This window comes from Balaenoptera physalus (genome assembly GCF_965194825.1).
Source record: "Balaenoptera physalus genome assembly, chromosome: X".
In the NCBI taxonomy this organism is placed as follows: domain Eukaryota; kingdom Metazoa; phylum Chordata; class Mammalia; order Artiodactyla; family Balaenopteridae; genus Balaenoptera; species Balaenoptera physalus.
The window spans coordinates 7,933,303-7,955,063 of NC_138903.1; the positions used below are offsets into that span (position 1 = coordinate 7,933,303).

Genomic DNA, 21,761 nt, shown 5'->3' on the forward strand with positions numbered 1-21,761 from the left:
CATTCGGGCTGGGTCATTCTTGGTTGGGGGCCGCCCTGTGCCCTCTGGGGTGTTGAGCAGCAGCCCTGGCCTCCACCCACTAGATCCAGTAGCCCCCCCCACTCCACTCCGTGTGACAGTAAGAAACGTCTCTCGACTTTGCACAGGTCCCCTGGGGGTGGGGTGAGGACCACTGCGGTAGTTCAAGCAGGATTTCTCCACCGTGGGGCATTTGCAGCCTGTGAACGTGCATTTTATTTTCTAGGCACGACAGTGCCAGCGAGTGTCTCCTCGTAAACGTGCTCCAACTGAAGAACTTTGCCGGGCTGGTGGTGAAGGAAGACTGCAAAATGTAAGCTCCCGCGCCGGTGGGGGCCGTGTCCTCCCCCCGGGCCCTCCTCCACACGGCACCACTGGCTGACCTGCTGCACGTGGCAGTTTGGGGAGGGAGAAGACTGTCTTGGAACCTGAATTTAGAATAAAACGCCAGGGAATGTCTGTCTGAAATCTAAAGGACTGTAAGTTTGAAGAAGGGGCTGGTTTATTATTTGCGGCAGGTGGAGTTACTGGAGCCAGGCTGGTTATGTGCCGTGGCCATGCTGACAAAGTGCCGGGTGCCCGTCATCAGCAGCGTTGGGGCTTAAAACGTCCATCCTGCTGCCGTCCGGCTGAGCTGAGTCGCCCGCAGATCTGGGCTGTGTGAGGGGGTGCCGCCAGGCGGCCCTGACCGCATCCCCTGCCCTGTGCCCACAGCAGGAGCTCATCGAGAGCATCGGTCGCAAGCTGCAGGTGCTGCGGCAGGCGCGGCAGAGCCTGCGGGAGGACATGCAGGCCAACAGCGCGCTGGGGGACGAGGTGGAGGCCCTGGCCAAGGCCGTCTGCAAGCCCAACGAGTTCGACAAGTTCCGCATGTTCATCGGGGACCTGGACAAGGTGGTGAACCTCCTGCTGTCGCTGTCCGGCCGCCTGGCCCGCGTGGAAAACGCCCTCAACAATCTGGACGACGGCACTCCTCCCGGCGATCGGGTAACTATGGCCGAGGCTGACCTGGAAGGCGGGGCGGGGTGTGGCTTTCCCGTGGGGTGTGGAGCAAACCGCCCAGAAGCCTCGTTCGGCCGCTGCGGCCGCCTGTCTGCCTCGTAGCGCAAGATGCTGTCGAACGCCCAGGGCTCGCTCGCTCGCTCCCTCCTTGTAGCGGGGTGGGGGTGGGGGGGCCGCGGCGAGCGTCCGGGAGATTGGACATCTTCTCCTATAGTCCCACGATCGCTGCTAGTGTTGGTCTCTTCCTAGAACGTAGTCTCTGTTTGTAACCTCTCCCCACCGCCGGTAAGTGGGTAAGTGGAGCTCACCCACTGCCTGACGAGCCATCGGCACTCAGTGACAGTGGCGTTTGATGATGACTTTGTTGCTGTGACTTCACAAGAGGGCCGGCAGTGTCTAGAACGAGTCTAAGAGCTGCTCTGCTTTCCTGCTCCCTTCACAGCAGTGCAACTCGGGACATTTCTTAGTGGGTCTGCATTTCCGCTCTTTGTGCGTGCAAGACACCACCTACCTTACTGGCTTTACTACTTCACAGGTCACGTAGCAGTAGTACATCTAGTTTGCCGCTTTGCACGTAATAGGCCTTCAAAATGATCATCTTCATCATTAATAAGGCACCTTAACTTCTCTACAAGGGAAGCAGAAAAGGCACCCCTCCCCCTGGACTCCAGGTGAGAGTGGTTTCAGGTTACACGGGAAGATCCTACAAAGCGCGTGGCTTTGAGACCATGATCTTTTGTGCTTAGCCAAGTCGTTAGTGACTATCATGGAAGAACGTATTGCATAAGGGTTGAAAAAGCATAAGGGTTGAAAAAGTAACTGGGGCTTTGGACCTCGATCCCCTAGGGCTACGTTTGCATTCCATTTTGCTGTTCTTGCCATCTTTGCCAAATTTATCTGAAAGGACTTAGGAAAATAACATGAATGGGAGAGACTTACTTGCATGTAATTGAAATATTAAACTCTCAAGTATCGATATAAAGGAAAAATAATAGTATTGTCTTTGCAGCTCAACTCATCTTTATCTCCCTTTGCTTGGAACTGACAAAGGCTTATTTAGAATTGGAGGAAGTAGAAGCAATCACACACTGGGGACCATGCCCGTGGTCCTCCTGGGGACCTGGCTGCATAGCTCTTACTGCATCCCTAGGGGGTCCGTGTTACGGAGGAGGAGCAGACAGGCTCTTTCCCCCTTGGCTGTGTGTGGTTGATGCAGCTTCACCTTCCTGGACCCAAAAGGAGTGTTCAGTCGCCACGTCCAGGTGCAGCACAGTGGGCTAGCCTCCAGTGTGGCCGGTGCTGGATGAAAATCTCCGTGTCAGGCAGCCAGGGCTTGGGAAAGCTGCAGTTTGCAGAGACAGGCATGCTAACGAGTGAAAAGACGTGGCCTCAGGCCGTAGGAGGCTTCCGCTGTCTTTCCAGGTAGAAAAGGAGCACGTGGGCAGACGCAGACACGTGAATCCCTCCCTCCCATCAGCAGCTTCTAGTTGCCAGGGAGCCCAACTGATCTTAGTAGCCCGAACCGTGGTTCTAGAATCAGTTGAGGTCTGTTTCCCTCTTGGTTGGAATTAACTGGCTTTACCTTGCCTCTTTCCACGAAAATACATTCTGTCTTTGTTTCACAAGCACCTGAAGGTCAAGGTGTCCCCCGGAACAGGTGACCCCGAAAGGTTGTGCAGTCGGGGGCACTTCCCGGAAGCCTCCCCCCAGGAGCAGTTTCTGCTTTCAGCCGCCGTTTAATAGCAACTCATCTTTTCTGAGCTCTTTCTGCGGACCAGCGTTCTGCAGAGCACTCCCGCATCCTGGACGCTCACGCGCGGCCGTGGGTAAATGTCCAAGTTGCCAAGTGGCGGAATAAGGGGGCCCTGCCGGTGTCAGAAACTCGCACTGAGGACAGGGCGTCCGTGGCATCTGCCAGCCGACACTTGAAGACATTGACCGCGTTCACCTCTCCCTCTCTCAGTTTTCATTCAAGTTGGAGAGGGCAGGGGAAGTGGGTGCGCGCCCTGTGGGCAGACGGCGATTGTGAGTGCTGCGTTCTGGAAATGGGGGTGTCTGTGTGACCCAGAGCAGGACCCTCAGAAGGAGCGAGGGCACCTCCCCAACAGGCGCCGTCTCTCCTCCCGCCCCGCCCCCGCACACGGCCTCTGCTACGGCTTTGCTCCCAGGCTGCTGCGACTTCTGCCGGGAGGGTTTAGCAGTCCTGCCCTGGAATCTCCGTAGAATCTTCTCCTTGTGTCCCCTGGGCCGCAGTACTGTCACGGAAAGGCCTCGGACACACACCGGCTGCCTAAGCCCTTTGCTCTTTCTGAGCGTCTCACAGTTCTGGAGCTTTTCGTGCCTGGATGGCTCCCGTGCTCCTCACGGCCTTTCACGGTGACAGGAGGAAGTGGAGGTGGCAGCGGCCCAGGAGCGCTAACGGGGGAGCTGGCGCTGGGGCCTCCGCTCTGCGAGGTGCCTCCTGCCCACGCCCCAGGTGCTTCTGTGCGGGTCCCTCCAGATCTCGGGTCCCTAACTCAGGTGGCGTCAGGGTCTCCACTGGACCAGCCCCCAGAGCTGCCGGGCGTTTTGGAGGCGTCGGCCGGACACCCCACCCCCCACCCCCATAGCCTGGTCCCCAGCAGGCTCGTGTCTCTCTTGTCTCTCCAGCAATCCCTGCTCGAGAAGCAGCGGGTCCTGATCCAGCAGCACGAGGACGCCAAGGAGTTGAAGGAGAACCTGGACCGCCGGGAGGGCATCGTGTCCGACATCCTGGCCAGCTACCTCAGCCGGGACAGCCTGGCAGACTACGCGCACTTCATGAGGATGAAGTCAGCCCTCATCATCGAGCAGCGCGAGCTGGAGGACAAGATCCACCTGGGCGAGAAGCAGCTCAAGTGCTTGCTGGACAGCCTTCCGCCCGAGAGAGGCAAGTGAGGGGCGTGCCCCCCCGACGCCTCCCTGGCGGGGGACAGCAGCCGGCCCTTCAGCTCCGGTCCCGAGGAGGCAAATGAAAACCCCAGCCTGTATTTACGTCCTGGAGAGAGAATCCCTCCCAGAACTGAATGGCCGTTAGAAAAGCAATAATCTCCGTGGGTGCGTTTGGGATGACTTATTTAATGTCTTAGTTTCCCTCTTGAATGCTGAGCAGAGTGGCTTCCCGTCAGCCCTTGCCTGGAAGCAACCCCACATGGCGCCCGGTTCCGGTGAACGGTGAGTTCCCGAGTACAGACTGGGCTCTGGTCCCAAGGGGCGCGCACGTGGTCCTTGCCAGCTCGGGTCTGCCCTTCCGTCTTCCCACGCTGCACCCCTTCCTCCGCTCAGGAGGGAATGAGCGCGCGTGTCGGGCAAAGCCTGGCGCACGACCTCTCCGGTGGGTCACTGGAGGTGGCGGCTGCCGGCTTCCCCTGTTGGTCCAGAAGTGTTGACCATTCATCGTGTCTGTCACATAAGGATGATCTCCAACCCAGCAAAAATCATGATGATGATGATACTTTAATAACACTCTACAAAGCTGAAGGGTTTTCCACGTGGTTAAAAACCAACTGTGAAAAGAAGAGCTTACATGTTGGGTTCACTCATTCTGAAATTGCCACTTAAATAGCGTTCGCACTTTAAAACATACACAAAGCGGACAGATGGTTTTAGGACTTCCCGGCTGACATCACGGTTCAAATGATATTTTCCTGCAAAGAGAAATTACTTGGCTAAAACCGTGTCCAGTAGTAACGTGCTTGCTAGGCGTTTTTTTCTTAAGGCCGATAAGATATTTCTTAACTTACTTTTTCCCCAGAACATTTATTTTGCGTGTGTATGATCCTTAATTATAATTGGCAACTTCTCTCTTTTTGCCTCTCTCAATTTGTTACCATGCCGTAAGGGCCACATGCCGTTTAAGAACCGTTGCTCTGGTTTCTCAGAGGTCCCGGTGGACCACAGAACTCCTAGACCCAATCTTTTTCTGCCACAGAGTATACAGCTCCTGTACCCTTTTTTATTGGTTGAAATTGTGAGATTGTAAAGAGTCTATTCACTAAAGAAAACACTGTCAAGCTGTCATTTTCCAGTGGACAGATCACAGGCTAGGAGAAAATACTTGCAAATCATCTATGTGACAAACCATTTGTATCCAGAATGTATAAAAACTCTCAAACTTAACAGTAAGAAAACAAACAGTCCAATTAAAACGGGGGCAAAAGTCTTAAATAAATAGACACTTCACTGAAGAGGATATATGCATGGCAAGTAAGCACATGAGTCGATGTTCAGCCACCAATGGCATGGTTCTCACATACTTATTTTTAATCTGATCACTGTGGAGTGGTGTGTTTCGTCACAGTGCTCATCTGATGAAATGTGTGGTTAATGGCGGGAGAAGCCCTAGGATAACTTCACGTTGAGGTGATATGCGGACTTTGGTTTGATCTGTGAGATCATTTTACTCCTCATTTCCTCTTACTGCTATAGAAGAAGTTTTCCAGCGGGGGGGTGGGGGCAGGGAGATGTCCCTTTGTCAGCAGTGGCCGCCACCTTACCAAACACAGACGCACACAAATGTCTTAAAGGACGCTAACGGGTCCACGCTCCGCCAGCCAGAGGGGAGACTGGACTCCCGGGCTGCTGCAGTGATCTCCGCGCACCCGTAGAGGGCGCCGACCTGGCAGGCGTCAGTGATGCTGGCAATAAACACTCCTTTGGCAGCCCACCCACGCCAAAGGAGAAATGCCTTTTCAACGGTTTTTACTCTTATTCAATTAAGCTATTCCTGACTTGAAAACTCCCTCTTCTGCCAACGAAGTGTCCTTGCCACGTGGTGTGGGTCACTTGCTGTGAAAACGGATCACGTCAGGAAAGGTACAGCTGGCTGTCCATGGACCACCCCCCGCCCGCCGCCCCTGCTTCCTCCCTCGGGGAGACAACCACGGTGATTTCAGTGTGTTCTTAATTTTCACAAAGCTTTTACCTGTGATTCTTTCCCTTCAAATACAGTATTGTGATCATTTTGATGATATGTCTGTAAAATGTGAAAATAGAATTTGTGTCTGTATCCAGCTTTTTGGTGTCTTTTGAGAACTTTCTCTTCTACATAGCAATATATAGTGCTCTACTGTCCTTTTAACGAAGCACATAGAATCACAACATTCCCGTTTGCCTCTTAAATGTCTGGTTAGTGGGGACCCAAAGATTGCAGTAAGTCAATGTACATAACTTTGTATATAGTTATGTTATTGCATATAAAACCAATCCGGTGCTAATGTTTTGCCCTTGGCATTCTTCGGTGGTGGCTGATAGCTCACCCTCGGTCATAACTCAGCTGTGGAATGCTCTGTATAGCGACATTTCAGTCAGGGGCGTTGCCTGTGGCTTCTCTCCTGCAGTCCACTCTGGAAAATGCGTACAGATTTCACACTCAATACTTTCACTTATGTCTCAACAGATCATTCTGCTTGACATTCACAAAATAAATGGTGTCTTTCAGTGAACCGAGCATGTCTTTGATTTACATCTTTTTTTTTTTTTAAGAATTGGAATAGCCTTACCATATATCAGATTCTTCAACCATTGATAAATTGTGGGATTAATTCTATGTACGTATGTATGTGACTATTTCTGCCAGTCTAGTAAAGGCCAATCAATTTGCAGTCAGGAAAATATCACAGACACAGACCGTATAAGTCAGCACCTGCCACAGCAATGCTGCATAACAGCCACTATAAAATCTCAGCAGGGTCCAGTGAGACGTATTCCGTTAGCTCATGAGTTTGTAGATCAGGCTCTGCTCCACATGCCTGTCAGTCATCTTCCTCCCGGGACCAGGAGTTTGGCCTGGGCAGGTCAGTGGCAGATGCGTAAGAGGACAAGCCCAGCCCCAGCCGTGCTTTCCTTGTCTCTGGTCAGAGTGCAGCTGCTAACCTTCCACTGCAAGTCCCACAGCCAAACCCACAGTCAGAGGGTGTGGCATGTGCTCTACCCCTTTAGTGGAAGGAACCATAAGTCACGGGGCAGAGTGTGGCTACAGGGAGGTGTGAAGAATTGGGGCCATTGATGGACCACACCACCCACACCAGGGTCCGATACGGAATAGCACTAAATTGTCCAGAACCCGAAGCCAAGTTCCTGGAGCAAAGCCAGCTCTGTCACTTCAGGCGTATGGCTGTGAGCAAGTGCCAGCCTCTCCAGCCTCAGCTTCCTCCTTCGTAGTTGGAGGAGAGCTGTTGTGAGAGCAATTGAGCTGATGTGTTAATGTGCTCAGAACCCGTGCCTGGGTCAGAGGCGTGCCAATGGAAGCGTCCACACTTCTGCTGCCATCACTGTATTCTGGATCTGGAGGAAATGCCTTCCCTGCATCCAATCACATCTGTCGGAACCACCCAGCACACGGTAGTTGCTCCTGATTGGCGGATTAGAAACGTTTCGGTTGTGCAGCAGGTTGGTGGGATTGGAAGATTAACCAATTGAGAGGGAAGGATTCTTTTTTTTTTTTTAACAAATTTATTTATTTTTGGCTGCGTTGGGTCTTCGTTGCTCCGCACAGGCTTTCTCTAGTTGCAGCGAGTGGGGGCTACTCTTGGTTGCACTGCGCGGGCTTCTCACTGCAGTGGCTTCTCTTGTTGCGGGCTCTAGGCGTGCGGGTTTCACTACTTGTGGCACGTGGGCTCTAGAGCACAGGCGCAGTAGTTGTGGTGCACGGGCTTAGTTGTTCCGCAGCATGTGGGATCTTCCCAGACCAGGGCTTGAACCCGTGTCACCTGCTTTGGCAGTTGGATTCTTTTTTTTTTTTTTAATTACTTATTTATTTTTGGCTGTGTTGGATCTTCGTTGCTGAGCACAGGCTTTCTCTAGTTCTGGCGAGCGGGGGCTACTCTTCATAGTGGTGTGCAGGCTTCTCATTGCGGTGGCTTCTCTTGTTGCGGAGCACGGGCTCTAGGTGCGCGGGCTTCAGTAGTCGTGGCTCGCAGACTCTAGAGTGCAGGCTCAGTATTGTGGCTCACGGGCTTAGTTGCTCCGCGGCATGTGGGATCTTCCCGGACCAGGGCTCGAACCTGTGTCCCCTGCATTGGTAGGTGGATTCTTAACAACTGTGCCACCAGGGAAGCCCAACACAACTAGTTTGAACTTTGTTCTGTAGACAGTAGAGGACACCGTACAAATACAAAAACCATAAGGGAATACTATGGGAATACTATGAAAAATTATATGCCAATAAATTCGACAACCTAGAAGAAATGGACAACTTTCTAGAAACATACAGCCCACCAAAACTGAATCAAAAAGAAACAGATAATTTGAACAGACCAATCACTAGAGATGAAATAGAATCTGTAGTTTAAAAACTCTCCCACAGGGCTTCCCTGATGGGGCAGTGGTTAAGGATCCACCTGCCAGTGCAGGGGACATGGGTTCAATCCCTAATCCGGGAAGATCCCACATGCTGCGGAGCAAATAAGACCATCTGCCACAACTACTGAGCCCATGTGCCACAACTACTGAAGCCTGTGTGTCTAGAACCCAAGCTCCGCAATGAAGAGTAGCCCCTGCTCACCACAACTAGAGAAAGCCCGTGCACAGCAACAAAGACCCAGTGCAGCCAAAAATAAAATAAATAAATAAATTTATTTAAAAAAAAACTCCCCCACAAACAAAAGTCCAGGACCAGATGGCTTCATAGGCAAATTCTACCAAACATACAAAGAAGAACTTATACTGATCCTTCTCAAACTCTTCCAAAAAACTGAAGAGAAGGGAACACTCCCAAAGACATTCTATGAAGCCAGCATCACCCTGATACCAAAACCAGACAAAGACACCACCAAAATAGAAAATTACAGGCCAATACCTTTGATGAATATAGATGCAAAAATTCTCAACAAAATATAGCAAACTGGATCCAACAACACATAAAAAAGATCATACACCACAACCAAGTGGGATTCATCCCAAGTTCATAAGGATGCTCAAACATATGCAAATCAATCAATGTGATACACCACATAAACAAAAGTCAAAAACCACCTGATCATCTCAATAGATGCAGAAAAAACATCTGACAAAATTCAACATCCATTCATGATAAACACTCTTACCAAAATGGGTATACAGAGAATATATCTCAACATGATAAAAGCTATTTATGACAAACCCACAGCCAATATAATACTCAATGGTGAAAAGTTGAAAGCCTTCCCACTAAAATCTGGAATAAGACAAGGATACCCACTTCCACCTCTTCTATTCAACATAGTATTGGAAGTCCTAGCCACAGCAATCAGACAAGAAAAAGAAATAAAAGGTATCCAAATTGGAAGAGATAAAATCACCATTATACGCAGATGACATGACTCTATATGTAGAAAACCCTAAAGACTCCACACAAAAACTACGAGAACTGATCAGTGAATTCAGAAACGTAGTAGGATACAAGATTAACATACAGAAATCGGTTGCATTTCTTTACACCAACAATGAAATATCAGAAAGGGAATGTAAAATAAACGATACTTTCCAAAATCACACCCTCAGGACTTCCCTGGTGGTCCAGTGGCTAAGACTCCACAATCCCAATGCAGGGGGCCCGGGTTCCATCCCTGGTCAGGGAACTAGGTCTCACATGCCACAAGTAAGAGTGCGAATGCCGCAAATAAAGATCCCGCATGCCGCAACTAATGATCCCACATGCCGCAACTAAAGATCCTGCACGCAGCAATGAAGATCCCGCACGTGGCAGCCAAGACCCGGCGCAGCCAAATAAAGAAATATTGAAAAAAAATGCACCTCCAAAAATAAAATACTTAGGAATAAATCTGACCAAGGAGGTGCAAGACTTGTATGCTGAGAGCTGTACAACGGTAAAGGAAACTGAAGATGATTCAAAGAAATGGAAAGATAGCCCATGCTCTTGGATTGGAAGAATTTATATTGTTAAAATGACTACACTACCCAAAGCAATCTACAGATGTAATGCAATCCCTATCAAATGACCCATGACATTTTTCACAGAACTAGAACAAATAATCCTAAAATTTATATGGAACCATAAAACACCCAGAATTGCCAAAGCAATCCTGAAGAAAAAGAACAAAGCAACAGGCATAGCTCTCCCAGACTTAAGACAATACTACAAAGCTATAGTAATCAAAACAGCATGGTATTGGCACAAAAACAGACATATGGATCAATGGAGCAGAACAGAGAGCGCAGAAATTAACCCACACACCTATAGTCAATTAATTTTTGACAAAAAAGGCAAGAATATACAAAGGGAAAAAGTCTCTTCAGCAAGTGGTGCTGGGAAAGTTGGACAGTTGCATGTAAATCAATGAATTGAAAACACACCCTCTCACCATACACAAAAATAAACTCAAAATGGCTTCAAGACTTAAACAGAAGACGTGACACCATAAAATTCCTAGAAGAGAACACAGGCAAAACATTCTCTGACATAAATTGTACCAATGTTTTCTTAGCTCAGTCTCCCAAGGCAATAGGAATAAAAGCAAAAATAAACAAATGGGACCTAATCAAAGATACAAGCTTTTGCACAGCAAAGGAAACCATTAACAAAACGAAAAGACGACCTACAAAACGGGAGAAAATATTTGCAAACAACGCAACCGAGAAGGGCTTGATTTCCAAAATATATGAACAGCTCATACAACTCAACAACAAAAAAATAAATGAACCAATCAAAACAGGGGCAGAAGACCTAAAAAGACATTTCTTCAAAGAAGAAATACAAATAGCTAATAGGCACATGAAAAGATGCTCAAAATCACTAATTATTAGAGAAATGAACATCAAAACTACAATAAGGTACCATCTCACACTGGTCAGAATGGCCATCATGAAAAACTCTCCAAATAACAAATGCTGGAGAGGATGTGGAGAAAAGGGAACCCTCTTACACTGTTGGTGGGAATGTAAATTGGTACAGCCACTTTGGAGAACAGTATGGAGGTTCCTTAAAAAATTCAAAATTGAATTACCATATGATCCAGCAATCCCACTCCTGGGCATATACCCAGACAAAACTCTAATCCAAAGAGATACATGCACCCCTATATTCACAGCAGCACTATTCACAATAGCCAAGACAGGGAAACAACCTAAGTGTCCACTGACAGATGAATGGATAAAGAAGATGTGGTACATGTATACAATGCACTAGTACTCAGCCATAAAAAAGAACAAAATAATGCCATTTGCAGCAACATGGATGCAACTAGAGATTATCATACTAAGTGAAATAAGTCAGAAAGAGAAAGACAAATACCATATGATATCACTTCTATGTGGAATCTAAAATACGACACAAATGAACATACCTATGAAACAGAAACAGACTCATGGACATAGAGAACAGACTTGTGGCTGCCAAGGGGGAGGAGGTTGGGGGAGGGATGGAATGGGAGGTTGGGGTTAACAGATGTAAACTATTAAACATGGAATGGATAAACAAGGCCCTACTGTATAGCACAGGGAACTATATCCAGTATACTATGATAAACCATAACGGAAAAGAATATAAACGGAAAAGAATATAAAAAAAGAATGTATATATATGTATAACTCAATCACTTTGCTAGTTTCTAGTAGTCAGATAGATGTTTTTTCTGTGAATAGAGGGTGCTGAGTCCAGTTCCTTGAACAATGAGTATGTCTTGGCGATTACATTATTGGCGTATGGAACGGTATCTGTGCCAATTTCAACCTCCTGGTTTATGCATCACCGCACCACGCTTTTCCCCTTAAGCAGCCATAAGTGTGTTTTGTAAATGTGTGATGGTGTTCTGTTTGTAATTCAGTACATGGTTGGCGATTTTTAGATTCCCTTTATAAGTGATATCTTATGATAAGTTTGTCTTGCTGTCTAACTTATTTCACTCTCAATGACCATACATAAGTCCCCCCGAGTTGCTGCGACTGGCCTCATTTCATTGATTTCAGGGCTGAGTAATATTCCGTTGTCCTTAAGTACCAAATTTTCTTTCACCATTTTTTCCTTCCAAGGACTATTAAGCTGTACCCAAGTCGAGGCTGTTGTCAACATAGCAGCAGTAAACGGGGTGCCTGCGTTCTGTGGATTTTTGGTTTTTCCAACATATAGGCCCATGAGTGGAAGCGCCCTATGCTTTGTAGCTCTGTTTTTTAGATGTTTTAGGAAACACAGCACACTTCTCCAGAGTGGCCGTTGGCAATTTACATTCCCCCCTTCAGCGTAACAAGGCTCCCTTTTCTCCTCTCCTTGTCCTGCATATCTGGTTTTTACCCTTTGTGAGGATGGTCCTTTTTTCTGATTCGAAGTGATACCTCTTTGTAGTGTTGATTTGCATTGCCCGCTTCTTTGGTTGGCCAAAACGGGCGTATGCGTTTTTCCTGAATATATTCTGGAAGTTAAATTTGAGAGACAGCTTTTTTGTTTTAATTGATTAATTAATTAATTTATTTTTGGCCGTGTTGGGTCTTCGTTTCTGTGCGAAGGCTTTCTCTAGTTGTGGCAAGCGGGGGCCAGTCTTCATCGCGGTGTGCGGGCCTCTCGCTATCGCGGCCTCTCTTGTTGCGTAGCACAGGCTCCAGAGGCGCAGGCTCAGTAGTTGTGGCTCACGGGCCTAGTTGCTCCGCGGCATGTGGGATCTTCCCAGACCAGGGCTCGAACCCGTGTCCCCTGCATTAGCAGGCAGATTCTCAACCACTGCACCACCAGGGAAGCCCCTTGAATAGTTTTGTATTTAAAATTTGTCTGTGGGGACTTCCCTGGTGACGCAGTGGTTAAGAGTCCGCCTGCCCATGCAGGGGACATGGGCTCGAGCCCTGGTCCGGGAAGCTCCCACATGCCGCAGAGCAACCAAGCCTGCGCGGCACAACTACTGAAGCCTGCGCACCTAGAGCCCGTGCTCGCCCGCAAGAGAAGCCACCGCAATGAGAAGCCCGTGCACCGCAACGAAGAGTAGCCCCGCTCGACGCAACTAGAGAAAGCCCACATGCAGCAACGAAGACCCAACGCAGCCAAACATAAATTAGAAACTAAAATAAAATTTGCCTCTGAATAACTTTGAGTGAATTTGGTATCAGTTGTAAAGTTTGCATCTACATTCACTTCATTCCAAATGGTTTCCAATTAATTGTTCCTTAACTACTTTTAGAAAACTTTTGGGATAGAGACTCCATTTTAGTTTGAATGTCCAGTTTAATGGATTCAGCAGTCCTGTCAGTAGGGCACGCTGCCTCCAGTGACCTGTGAGGGAGGCGCGGCCTGCACTTCCTGCACTGACCACAGGGTGGCGCCGAGTTCGCCTCTCTGACCCACAGCGCATGCTCGTTCCCTGCGAACTCGATTGTGAGGGCAGCTGAGAGGAGTTGAGCCTCCTCAGGCGCGGGGGCGGGGGCGGGGGCGGGGGCCTTCGGGTAGGACGCCCGGCTCAGCGTCTCTGCTGAGAGGAGCTCGGTCTCCGTCTCCTTAGGACTCGCTGGGGTTTCGGCTTCAGGACAAAGTGGGGCTGCGTCCACGCTGACTAGGGAACTAGGTTTCCTGAGGACCCAGGTGATGCCTGAGGAAAAGGTGAAGAGACGGTGAGGAAAAGTGGGGAGAAGCTTCCTGTGGGCGACTGACCGTTGAGGGGGTCCGTCTTCGTGTGAGCGAGGGAGGGCTTGGCGTGGAAAGCTGGGTTTTTGGTCAGGTTTGTGTGCAGGGTAGCCAGCATGAGTTATGGGGCGTCCAGTTTTCCCAGCACCATTTATCGTGGGGAGTGTCGTGCTCCTTGGTGTGTCCTTGGTCCCTGTGTCATAAATTCACCGACCCCGTCCGTGTGGGTTGAATTCTGGTCTCTCTGTCCTGTTCCTCTGGTCCCTGTGCCCGTTTTGAGCCAGTTCCACACTGTTTTGGTGACTGTAGCTTCTCAGCAGAGTGTGACGTCAGGGAGGGAGATGCCTCCAGCCCGTTCTCTTTTTTCAGGGTTTCTTTGGCTATTTGGGGTCCTTTGTGGTTCCCCACAGATATTAGGAGGATTTGCTCTATTTGGGGGGAAAATACCATGGAATTTTGGGAGGGATTGCATTCACTGAATCAAAAAGAAACAGATAATTTGAACAGACCAATCACTAGAGATGAACTAGAATCTGTAGTTTAAAAACTCTCCCACAGGGCTTCCCTGGTGGTGCAGTGGTTGAGGATCCACCTGCCAATGCAGGGGACATGGGTTCCATCCCTGATCCGGGAAGATCCCACATGCTGCGGAGCAACTAAGACTGTGTGCCACAACTACTGAGCCTGCGCTCTAGAGCCCAAGAGCCACAACTACTGAGCCCATGTGCCACAACTACTGAAGCCTGTGTGTCTAGGACCCGAGCTCCGCAATGAAGAGTAGCCCCTGCTCACCACAACTAGAGAAAGCCTGTGCACAGCAACAAAGGCCCAGTGCAGAGTTCTCAGAGCTCCCGGTACGAGCTTCTTCCCTTGGGTGGATTCTTGGCTTTTCTCCCAGCATGGCCCCCAAACACCAGTTTTCACTTCCACCCCAAGCAACGAAACCGAAGAAACTGAGACGGACTCCTGCCTCCAGGCCAGAGGAAACGTCTGCTTCTCCGAACTTGCCGAAGGAAGAAGAAGAACAGCAAGAAGCAGTTGAACATATTGATGAAGTACAAAATGAAATAGACAGACTTAACGAACAAGCCAGTGAGGAGATTTTGAAAGTAGAACAGAAATATAACAAACTCCGCCAACCATTTTTTCAGAAGAGGTCGGAATTGATCGCCAAAATCCCAAATTTTGGGGTAACAACATTTGTTCACCATCCACAAGTGTCTGCACTGCTTGGGGAGGAGGATGAAGAGGTGCTGCATTATTTGACAAGAGTCGAAGTGACAGAATTTGAAGGTAGTAAATCAGGTTACAGAATAGATTTTTATTTTGATGAAAACCCTTACTTCGAAACTAAAGTTCTCTCCAAAGAATTTCATCTGAATGAGAGTGGTGATCCATCTTCAAAGTCCACTGAAATCAAATGGAAATCCGGAAAGGATCTGACAAAACGTGCAAGTCAAACGCAGAATAAAGCCAGCAGGAAGAGACAGCATGAGGAACCAGAAAGCTTCTTCACCTGGTTTACTGATCATTCTGATGCAGGTGCAGATGAGTTAGGAGAGGTCATCAAAGATGATATTTGGCCAAATCCATTACAGTACCACTTGGTTCCGGACATGGATGATGAGGAAGGGGAAGGAGAAGAAGATGATGATGATGATGAAGAGGAAGAAGGACTGGAAGATATTGATGAAGAAGGGGATAAGGATGAAGGAAGATGAAGGAGAAGATGACTAATGGAACACTGATGGATTCCAACCTTCCTTTTTTAATTTTCTCCAGTCCCTGGGAGCAAGTTGCAGTCTTTTTTTTTTTTCCTCCTTCTCCTCTTGTGCTCAGTTGCCCTGTGTTTGAGGTCTCTTTTCTCCTTTATACCATGGCTCACAACTTATTTTGGGGGGAAATACCTTGAGCAGAATTCAGTGGGAAAAGAATCTCTACCCCTTTCTGTTCCAGATTCATTTTTATCCCTTCCTGTCTCAACAAAAACTTTACGGAATCAACACCACCATGCTCTGTGGGAAAAAAGAAAAACCTTCTGCTCCCTTAGCTCTGCTGGAAGCTGGAGGGTGCTAGGCCCCTGTGTAGTAGTGCATAGAATTCTAGCTTTTTTCCTCCTTTCTCTGTATATTGGGCTCAGAGATTACACTGTGTCTCTATGTGAATATGGACAGTTAGCATTTACCAACATCTATCTGTCTACTTTCTCTTGTTTAAAAAAAGAAAAGAAAAACTTAAAAAAATGGGGTTATAGAAGGTCAGCAAAGGGTGGGTTTGAGATGTTTGGGTGGGTTAAGTGGGCATTTTGACAACATGGCTTCTCCTTTGGCATGTTTAATTGTGATGTTTAACGGACATCCTTGCAGTTTAAGATGACACTTTTAAAATAAAATTCTCTCCTAATGATGACTTGAGCCCTGCCACTCGATGGGAGAATCAGCAGAACCTGTAGGATCTTATTTGCAATTGACATTCTCTATTGTAATTTCGTTCCTGTTTAGTGTTATATTTTTCTTTCTGTTTCACTGGAAAGGAAAGATGATGCTCAGTTTGAAACGTTAAAAGTGTACAAGTTGCTTTGTTACAATAAAACTAAATGTGTACACACACACACACAAAAAAACAAAGACCCGGCGCAGCCAAAAATAAAGTAAATAAAATAAATAAATTTATTTTAAAAAAAACTCCCCCACAAACAAAAGTCCAGGACCAGATGGCTTCATAGGCAAATTCTACCAAACATACGAAGAAGAACTTATACTGATCCTTCTCAAACTCTTCCAAAAAACTGAAGAGAAGGGAACACTCCCAAAGACATTCTATGAAGCCACCATCACCCTGATACCAAAACCAGACAAAGACACCACCAAAAAAGAAAATTACAGGCCAATATCTTTGATGAGTATAGATGCAAAAATTCTCAACCAAATATAGCAAACTGGATCCAACAACACATAAAAAAGATCATACACCACAAGCAAGTGGGATTCATCCCAGGTTCATAAGGATGGTTCAACATATGCAAATCAATCAATGTGATACACCACATAAACAAAAGTCAAAAACCACTTGATCATCTCAATAGATGCAGAAAAAACACTTGACAAAATTCAACATCCATTCATGATAAACACTCTTACCAAAGTGGGTATAGAGGGAATACATCTCAACATAATAAAAGCTATTTATGACAAACCCAGAGCCAATATAATACTCAATGGTGAAAAGTTGAAAGCCCTCCCGCTAAACTCTGGAATAAGACAAGGATACCCACTTCCACCTCTTCTATTCAACATAGTATTGGAAGTCCTAGCCACAGCAATCAGACAAGAAAAAGAAATAAAAGGTATCCAAATTGGAAGAGATAATATCGTCATTATATGCAGATGACATGACTCTATATGTAGAAAACCCTAAAGACTCCACACAAAAACTACGAGAACTGATCAGTGAATTCAGAAACGTAGCAGGATACAAGATTAACATACAGAAATCGGTTGCATTTCTTTACACCAACAATGAAATATCAGAAAGGGAATGTAAAATAAACGATACTTTCCAAAATCACACCCTCAGGACTTCCCTGGTGGTCCAGTGGCTAAGACTCCACAATCCCAATGCAGGGGGCCCGGGTTCCATCCCTGGTCAGGGAACTAGGTCTCACATGCCACAAGTAAGAGTGCGAATGCCGCAAATAAAGATCCCGCATGCCGCAACTAATGATCCCACATGCCGCAACTAAAGATCCTGCACGCAGCAATGAAGATCCCGCACGTGGCAGCCAAGACCCGGCGCAGCCAAATAAAGAAATATTGAAAAAAAATGCACCTCCAAAAATAAAATACTTAGGAATAAATCTGACCAAGGAGGTGCAAGACTTGTATGCTGAGAGCTGTACAACGGTAAAGGAAACTGAAGATGATTCAAAGAAATGGAAAGATAGCCCATGCTCTTGGATTGGAAGAATTTATATTGTTAAAATGACTACACTACCCAAAGCAATCTACAGATGTAATGCAATCCCTATCAAATGACCCATGACATTTTTCACAGAACTAGAACAAATAATCCTAAAATTTATATGGAACCATAAAACACCCAGAATTGCCAAAGCAATCCTGAAGAAAAAGAACAAAGCAACAGGCATAGCTCTCCCAGACTTAAGACAATACTACAAAGCTATAGTAATCAAAACAGCATGGTATTGGCACAAAAACAGACATATGGATCAATGGAGCAGAACAGAGAGTGCAGAAATTAACCCACACACCTATAGTCAATTAGTTTTTGACAAAAAAGGCAAGAATATACAAAGGGAAAAAGTCTCTTCAGCAAGTGGTGCTGGGAAAGTTGGACAGTTGCATGTAAATCAATGAATTGAAAACACACCCTCTCACCATACACAAAAATAAACTCAAAATGGCTTCAAGACTTAAACAGAAGACGTGACACCATAAAATTCCTAGAAGAGAACACAGGCAAAACATTCTCTGACATAAATTGTACCAATGTTTTCTTAGCTCAGTCTCCCAAGGCAATAGGAATAAAAGCAAAAATAAACAAATGGGACCTAATCAAAGATACAAGCTTTTGCACAGCAAAGGAAACCATTAACAAAACGAAAAGACGACCTACAAAACGGGAGAAAATATTTGCAAACAACGCAACCGAGAAGGGCTTGATTTCCAAAATATATGAACAGCTCATACAACTCAACAACAAAAAAATAAATGAACCAATCAAAACAGGGGCAGAAGACCTAAAAAGACATTTCTTCAAAGAAGAAATACAAATAGCTAATAGGCACATGAAAAGATGCTCAAAATCACTAATTATTAGAGAAATGAACATCAAAACTACAATAAGGTACCATCTCACACTGGTCAGAATGGCCATCATGAAAAACTCTCCAAATAACAAATGCTGGAGAGGATGTGGAGAAAAGGGAACCCTCTTACACTGTTGGTGGGAATGTAAATTGGTACAGCCACTTTGGAGAACAGTATGGAGGTTCCTTAAAAAATTCAAAATTGAATTACCATATGATCCAGCAATCCCACTCCTGGGCATATACCCAGACAAAACCCTAATCCAAAGAGATACATGCACCCCTATATTCACAGCAGCACTATTCACAATAGCCAAGACAGGGAAACAACCTAAGTGTCCACTGACAGATGAATGGATAAAGAAGATGTGGTACATGTATACAATGCACTAGTACTCAGCCATAAAAAAGAACAAAATAATGCCATTTGCAGCAACATGGATGCAACTAGAGATTATCATACTAAGTGAAATAAGTCAGAAAGAGAAAGACAAATACCATATGATATCACTTCTATGTGGAATCTAAAATATGACACAAATGAACATACCTATGAAACAGAAACAGACTCATGGACATAGAGAACAGACTTGTGGCTGCCAAGGGGGAGGAGGTTGGGGGAGGGTTGGAATGGGAGGTTGGGGTTAACAGATGTAAACTATTAAACATGGAATGGATAAACAAGGCCCTACTGTATAGCACAGGGAACTATATCCAGTATACTATGATAAACCATAACGGAAAAGAATATAAACGGAAAAGAATATAAAAAAAGAATGTATATATATGTATAACTCAATCACTTTGCTAGTTTCTAGTAGTCAGATAGATGTTTTTTCTGTGAATAGAGGGTGCTGAGTCCAGTTCCTTGAACAATGAGTATGTCTTGGCGATTACATTATTGGCGTATGGAACGGTATCTGTGCCAATTTCAACCTCCTGGTTTATGCATCACCGCACCACGCTTTTCCCCTTAAGCAGCCATAAGTGTGTTTTGTAAATGTGTGATGGTGTTCTGTTTGTAATTCAGTTCATGGTTGGCGATTTTTAGATTCCCTTTATAAGTGATATCTTATGATAAGTTTCTCTTGCTGTCTAACTTATTTCACTCTCAATGACCATACATAAGTCCCCCTGAGTTGCTGCGACTGGCCTCATTTCATTGATTTCAGGGCTGAGTAATATTCCGTTGTCCTTAAGTACCAAATTTTCTTTCACCATTTTTTCCTTCCAAGGACTATTAAGCTGTACCCAAGTCGAGGCTGTTGTCAACATAGCAGCAGTAAACGGGGTGCCTGCGTTCTGTGGATTTTCGGTTTTTCCAACATATAGGCCCATGAGTGGAAGCGCCCTATGCTTTGTAGCTCTGTTTTTTAGATGTTTTAGGAAACACAGCACACTTCTCCAGAGTGGCCGTTGGCAATTTACATTCCCCCCTTCAGCGTAACAAGGCTCCCTTTTCTCCTCTCCTTGTCCTGCATATCTGGTTTTTACCCTTTGTGAGGATGGTCCTTTTTTCTGATTCGAAGTGATACCTCTTTGTAGTGTTGATTTGCATTGCCCGCTTCTTTGGTTGGCCAAAATGGGCGTATGCGTTTTTCCTGAATATATTCTGGAAGTTAAATTTGAGAGACAGCTTTTTTGTTTTAATTGATTAATTAATTAATTTATTTTTGGCCGTGTTGGGTCTTCGTTTCTGTGCGAAGGCTTTCTCTAGTTGTGGCAAGCGGGGGCCAGTCTTCATCGCGGTGTGCGGGCCTCTCGCTATCGCGGCCTCTCTTGTTGCGTAGCACAGGCTCCAGAGGCGCAGGCTCAGTAGTTGTGGCTCACGGGCCTAGTTGCTCCGCGGCATGTGGGATCTTCCCAGACCAGGGCTCGAACCCGTGTCCCCTGCATTAGCAGGCAGATTCTCAACCACTGCACCACCAGGGAAGCCCCTTGAATAGTTTTGTATTTAAAATTTGTCTGTGGGGACTTCCCTGGTGACGCAGTGGTTAAGAGTCCGCCTGCCCATGCAGGGGACACGGGCTCGAGCCCTGGTCCGGGAAGCTCCCACATGCCGCAGAGCAACCAAGCCTGCGCGGCACAACTACTGAAGCCTGCGCGCCTAGAGCCCGTGCTCGCCCGCAAGAGAAGCCACCGCAATGAGAAGCCCGTGCACCGCAACGAAGAGTAGCCCCGCTCGACACAACTAGAGAAAGCCCACATGCAGCAACGAAGACCCAACGCAGCCAAACATAAATTAGAAACTAAAATAAAATTTGCCTCTGAATAACTTTGAGTGAATTTGGTATCAGTTGTAAAGTTTGCATCTACATTCACTTCATTCCAAATGGTTTCCAATTAATTGTTCCTTAACTACTTTTAGAAAACTTTTGGGATAGAGACTCCATTTTAGTTTGAATGTCCAGTTTAATGGATTCAGCAGTCCTGTCAGTAGGGCACGCTGCCTCCAGTGACCTGTGAGGGAGGCGCGGCCTGCACTTCCTGCACTGACCACAGGGTGGCGCCGAGTTCGCCTCTCTGACCCACAGCGCATGCTCGTTCCCTGCGAACTCGATTGTGAGGGCAGCTGAGAGGAGTTGAGCCTCCTCAGGCGCGGGGGCGGGGGCGGGGGCGGGGGCGGGGGCCTTCGGGTAGGACGCCCGGCTCAGCGTCTCTGCTGAGAGGAGCTCGGTCTCCGTCTCCTTAGGACTCGCTGGGGTTTCGGCTTCAGGACAAAGTGGGGCTGCGTCCACGCTGACTAGGGAACTAGGTTTCCTGAGGACCCAGGTGATGCCTGAGGAAAAGGTGAAGAGACGGTGAGGAAAAGTGGGGAGAAGCTTCCTGTGGGCGACTGACCGTTGAGGGGGTCCGTCTTCGTGTGAGCGAGGGAGGGCTTGGCGTGGAAAGCTGGGTTTTTGGTCAGGTTTGTGTGCAGGGTAGCCAGCATGAGTTATGGGGCGTCCAGTTTTCCCAGCACCATTTATCGTGGGGAGTGTCGTGCTCCTTGGTGTGTCCTTGGTCCCTGTGTCATAAATTCACCGACCCCGTCCGTGTGGGTTGAATTCTGGTCTCTCTGTCCTGTTCCTCTGGTCCCTGTGCCCGTTTTGAGCCAGTTCCACACTGTTTTGGTGACTGTAGCTTCTCAGCAGAGTGTGACGTCAGGGAGGGAGATGCCTCCAGCCCGTTCTCTTTTTTCAGGGTTTCTTTGGCTATTTGGGGTCCTTTGTGGTTCCCCACAGATATTAGGAGGATTTGCTCTATTTGGGGGGAAAATACCATGGAATTTTGGGAGGGATTGCATTCACTGAATCAAAAAGAAACAGATAATTTGAACAGACCAATCACTAGAGATGAACTAGAATCTGTAGT

At 47.0% G+C, this 21,761-nt stretch overlaps 1 protein-coding gene and 1 pseudogene across 4 annotated transcripts in view; both read left to right on the forward strand.

The window, feature by feature from the left end:
• Nucleotides 1-3,810, forward strand: part of LOC309652876 (protein WWC3-like) — a 113,152-nt gene extending 109,342 nt beyond the window's left edge. Inside the window, exons 14-16 of one of the 3 annotated variants that reach the window (XM_082447016.1) lie at nt 245-331; nt 733-1,005; nt 3,670-3,810. In XM_082447016.1, the coding sequence (XP_082303142.1) occupies nt 245-331; nt 733-919 (274 nt within the window). In that variant the 3' untranslated portion in view covers nt 920-1,005; nt 3,670-3,810. Of the gene's footprint in view, nt 1-244; nt 332-732; nt 1,006-3,669 lie in introns of those variants that run through there. The other 2 variants (XM_082447017.1, XM_082447018.1) reach the window with 2 other exon arrangements.
• A 10,634-nt stretch (nt 3,811-14,444) lies between these two features.
• LOC309652151 (protein SET pseudogene) lies at nt 14,445-15,385 on the forward strand (annotated as a pseudogene). Its single transcript has one exon. The product of its transcript is annotated as a protein SET pseudogene (transcript).
• The last annotated feature ends 6,376 nt before the right edge of the window (nt 15,386-21,761 follow it).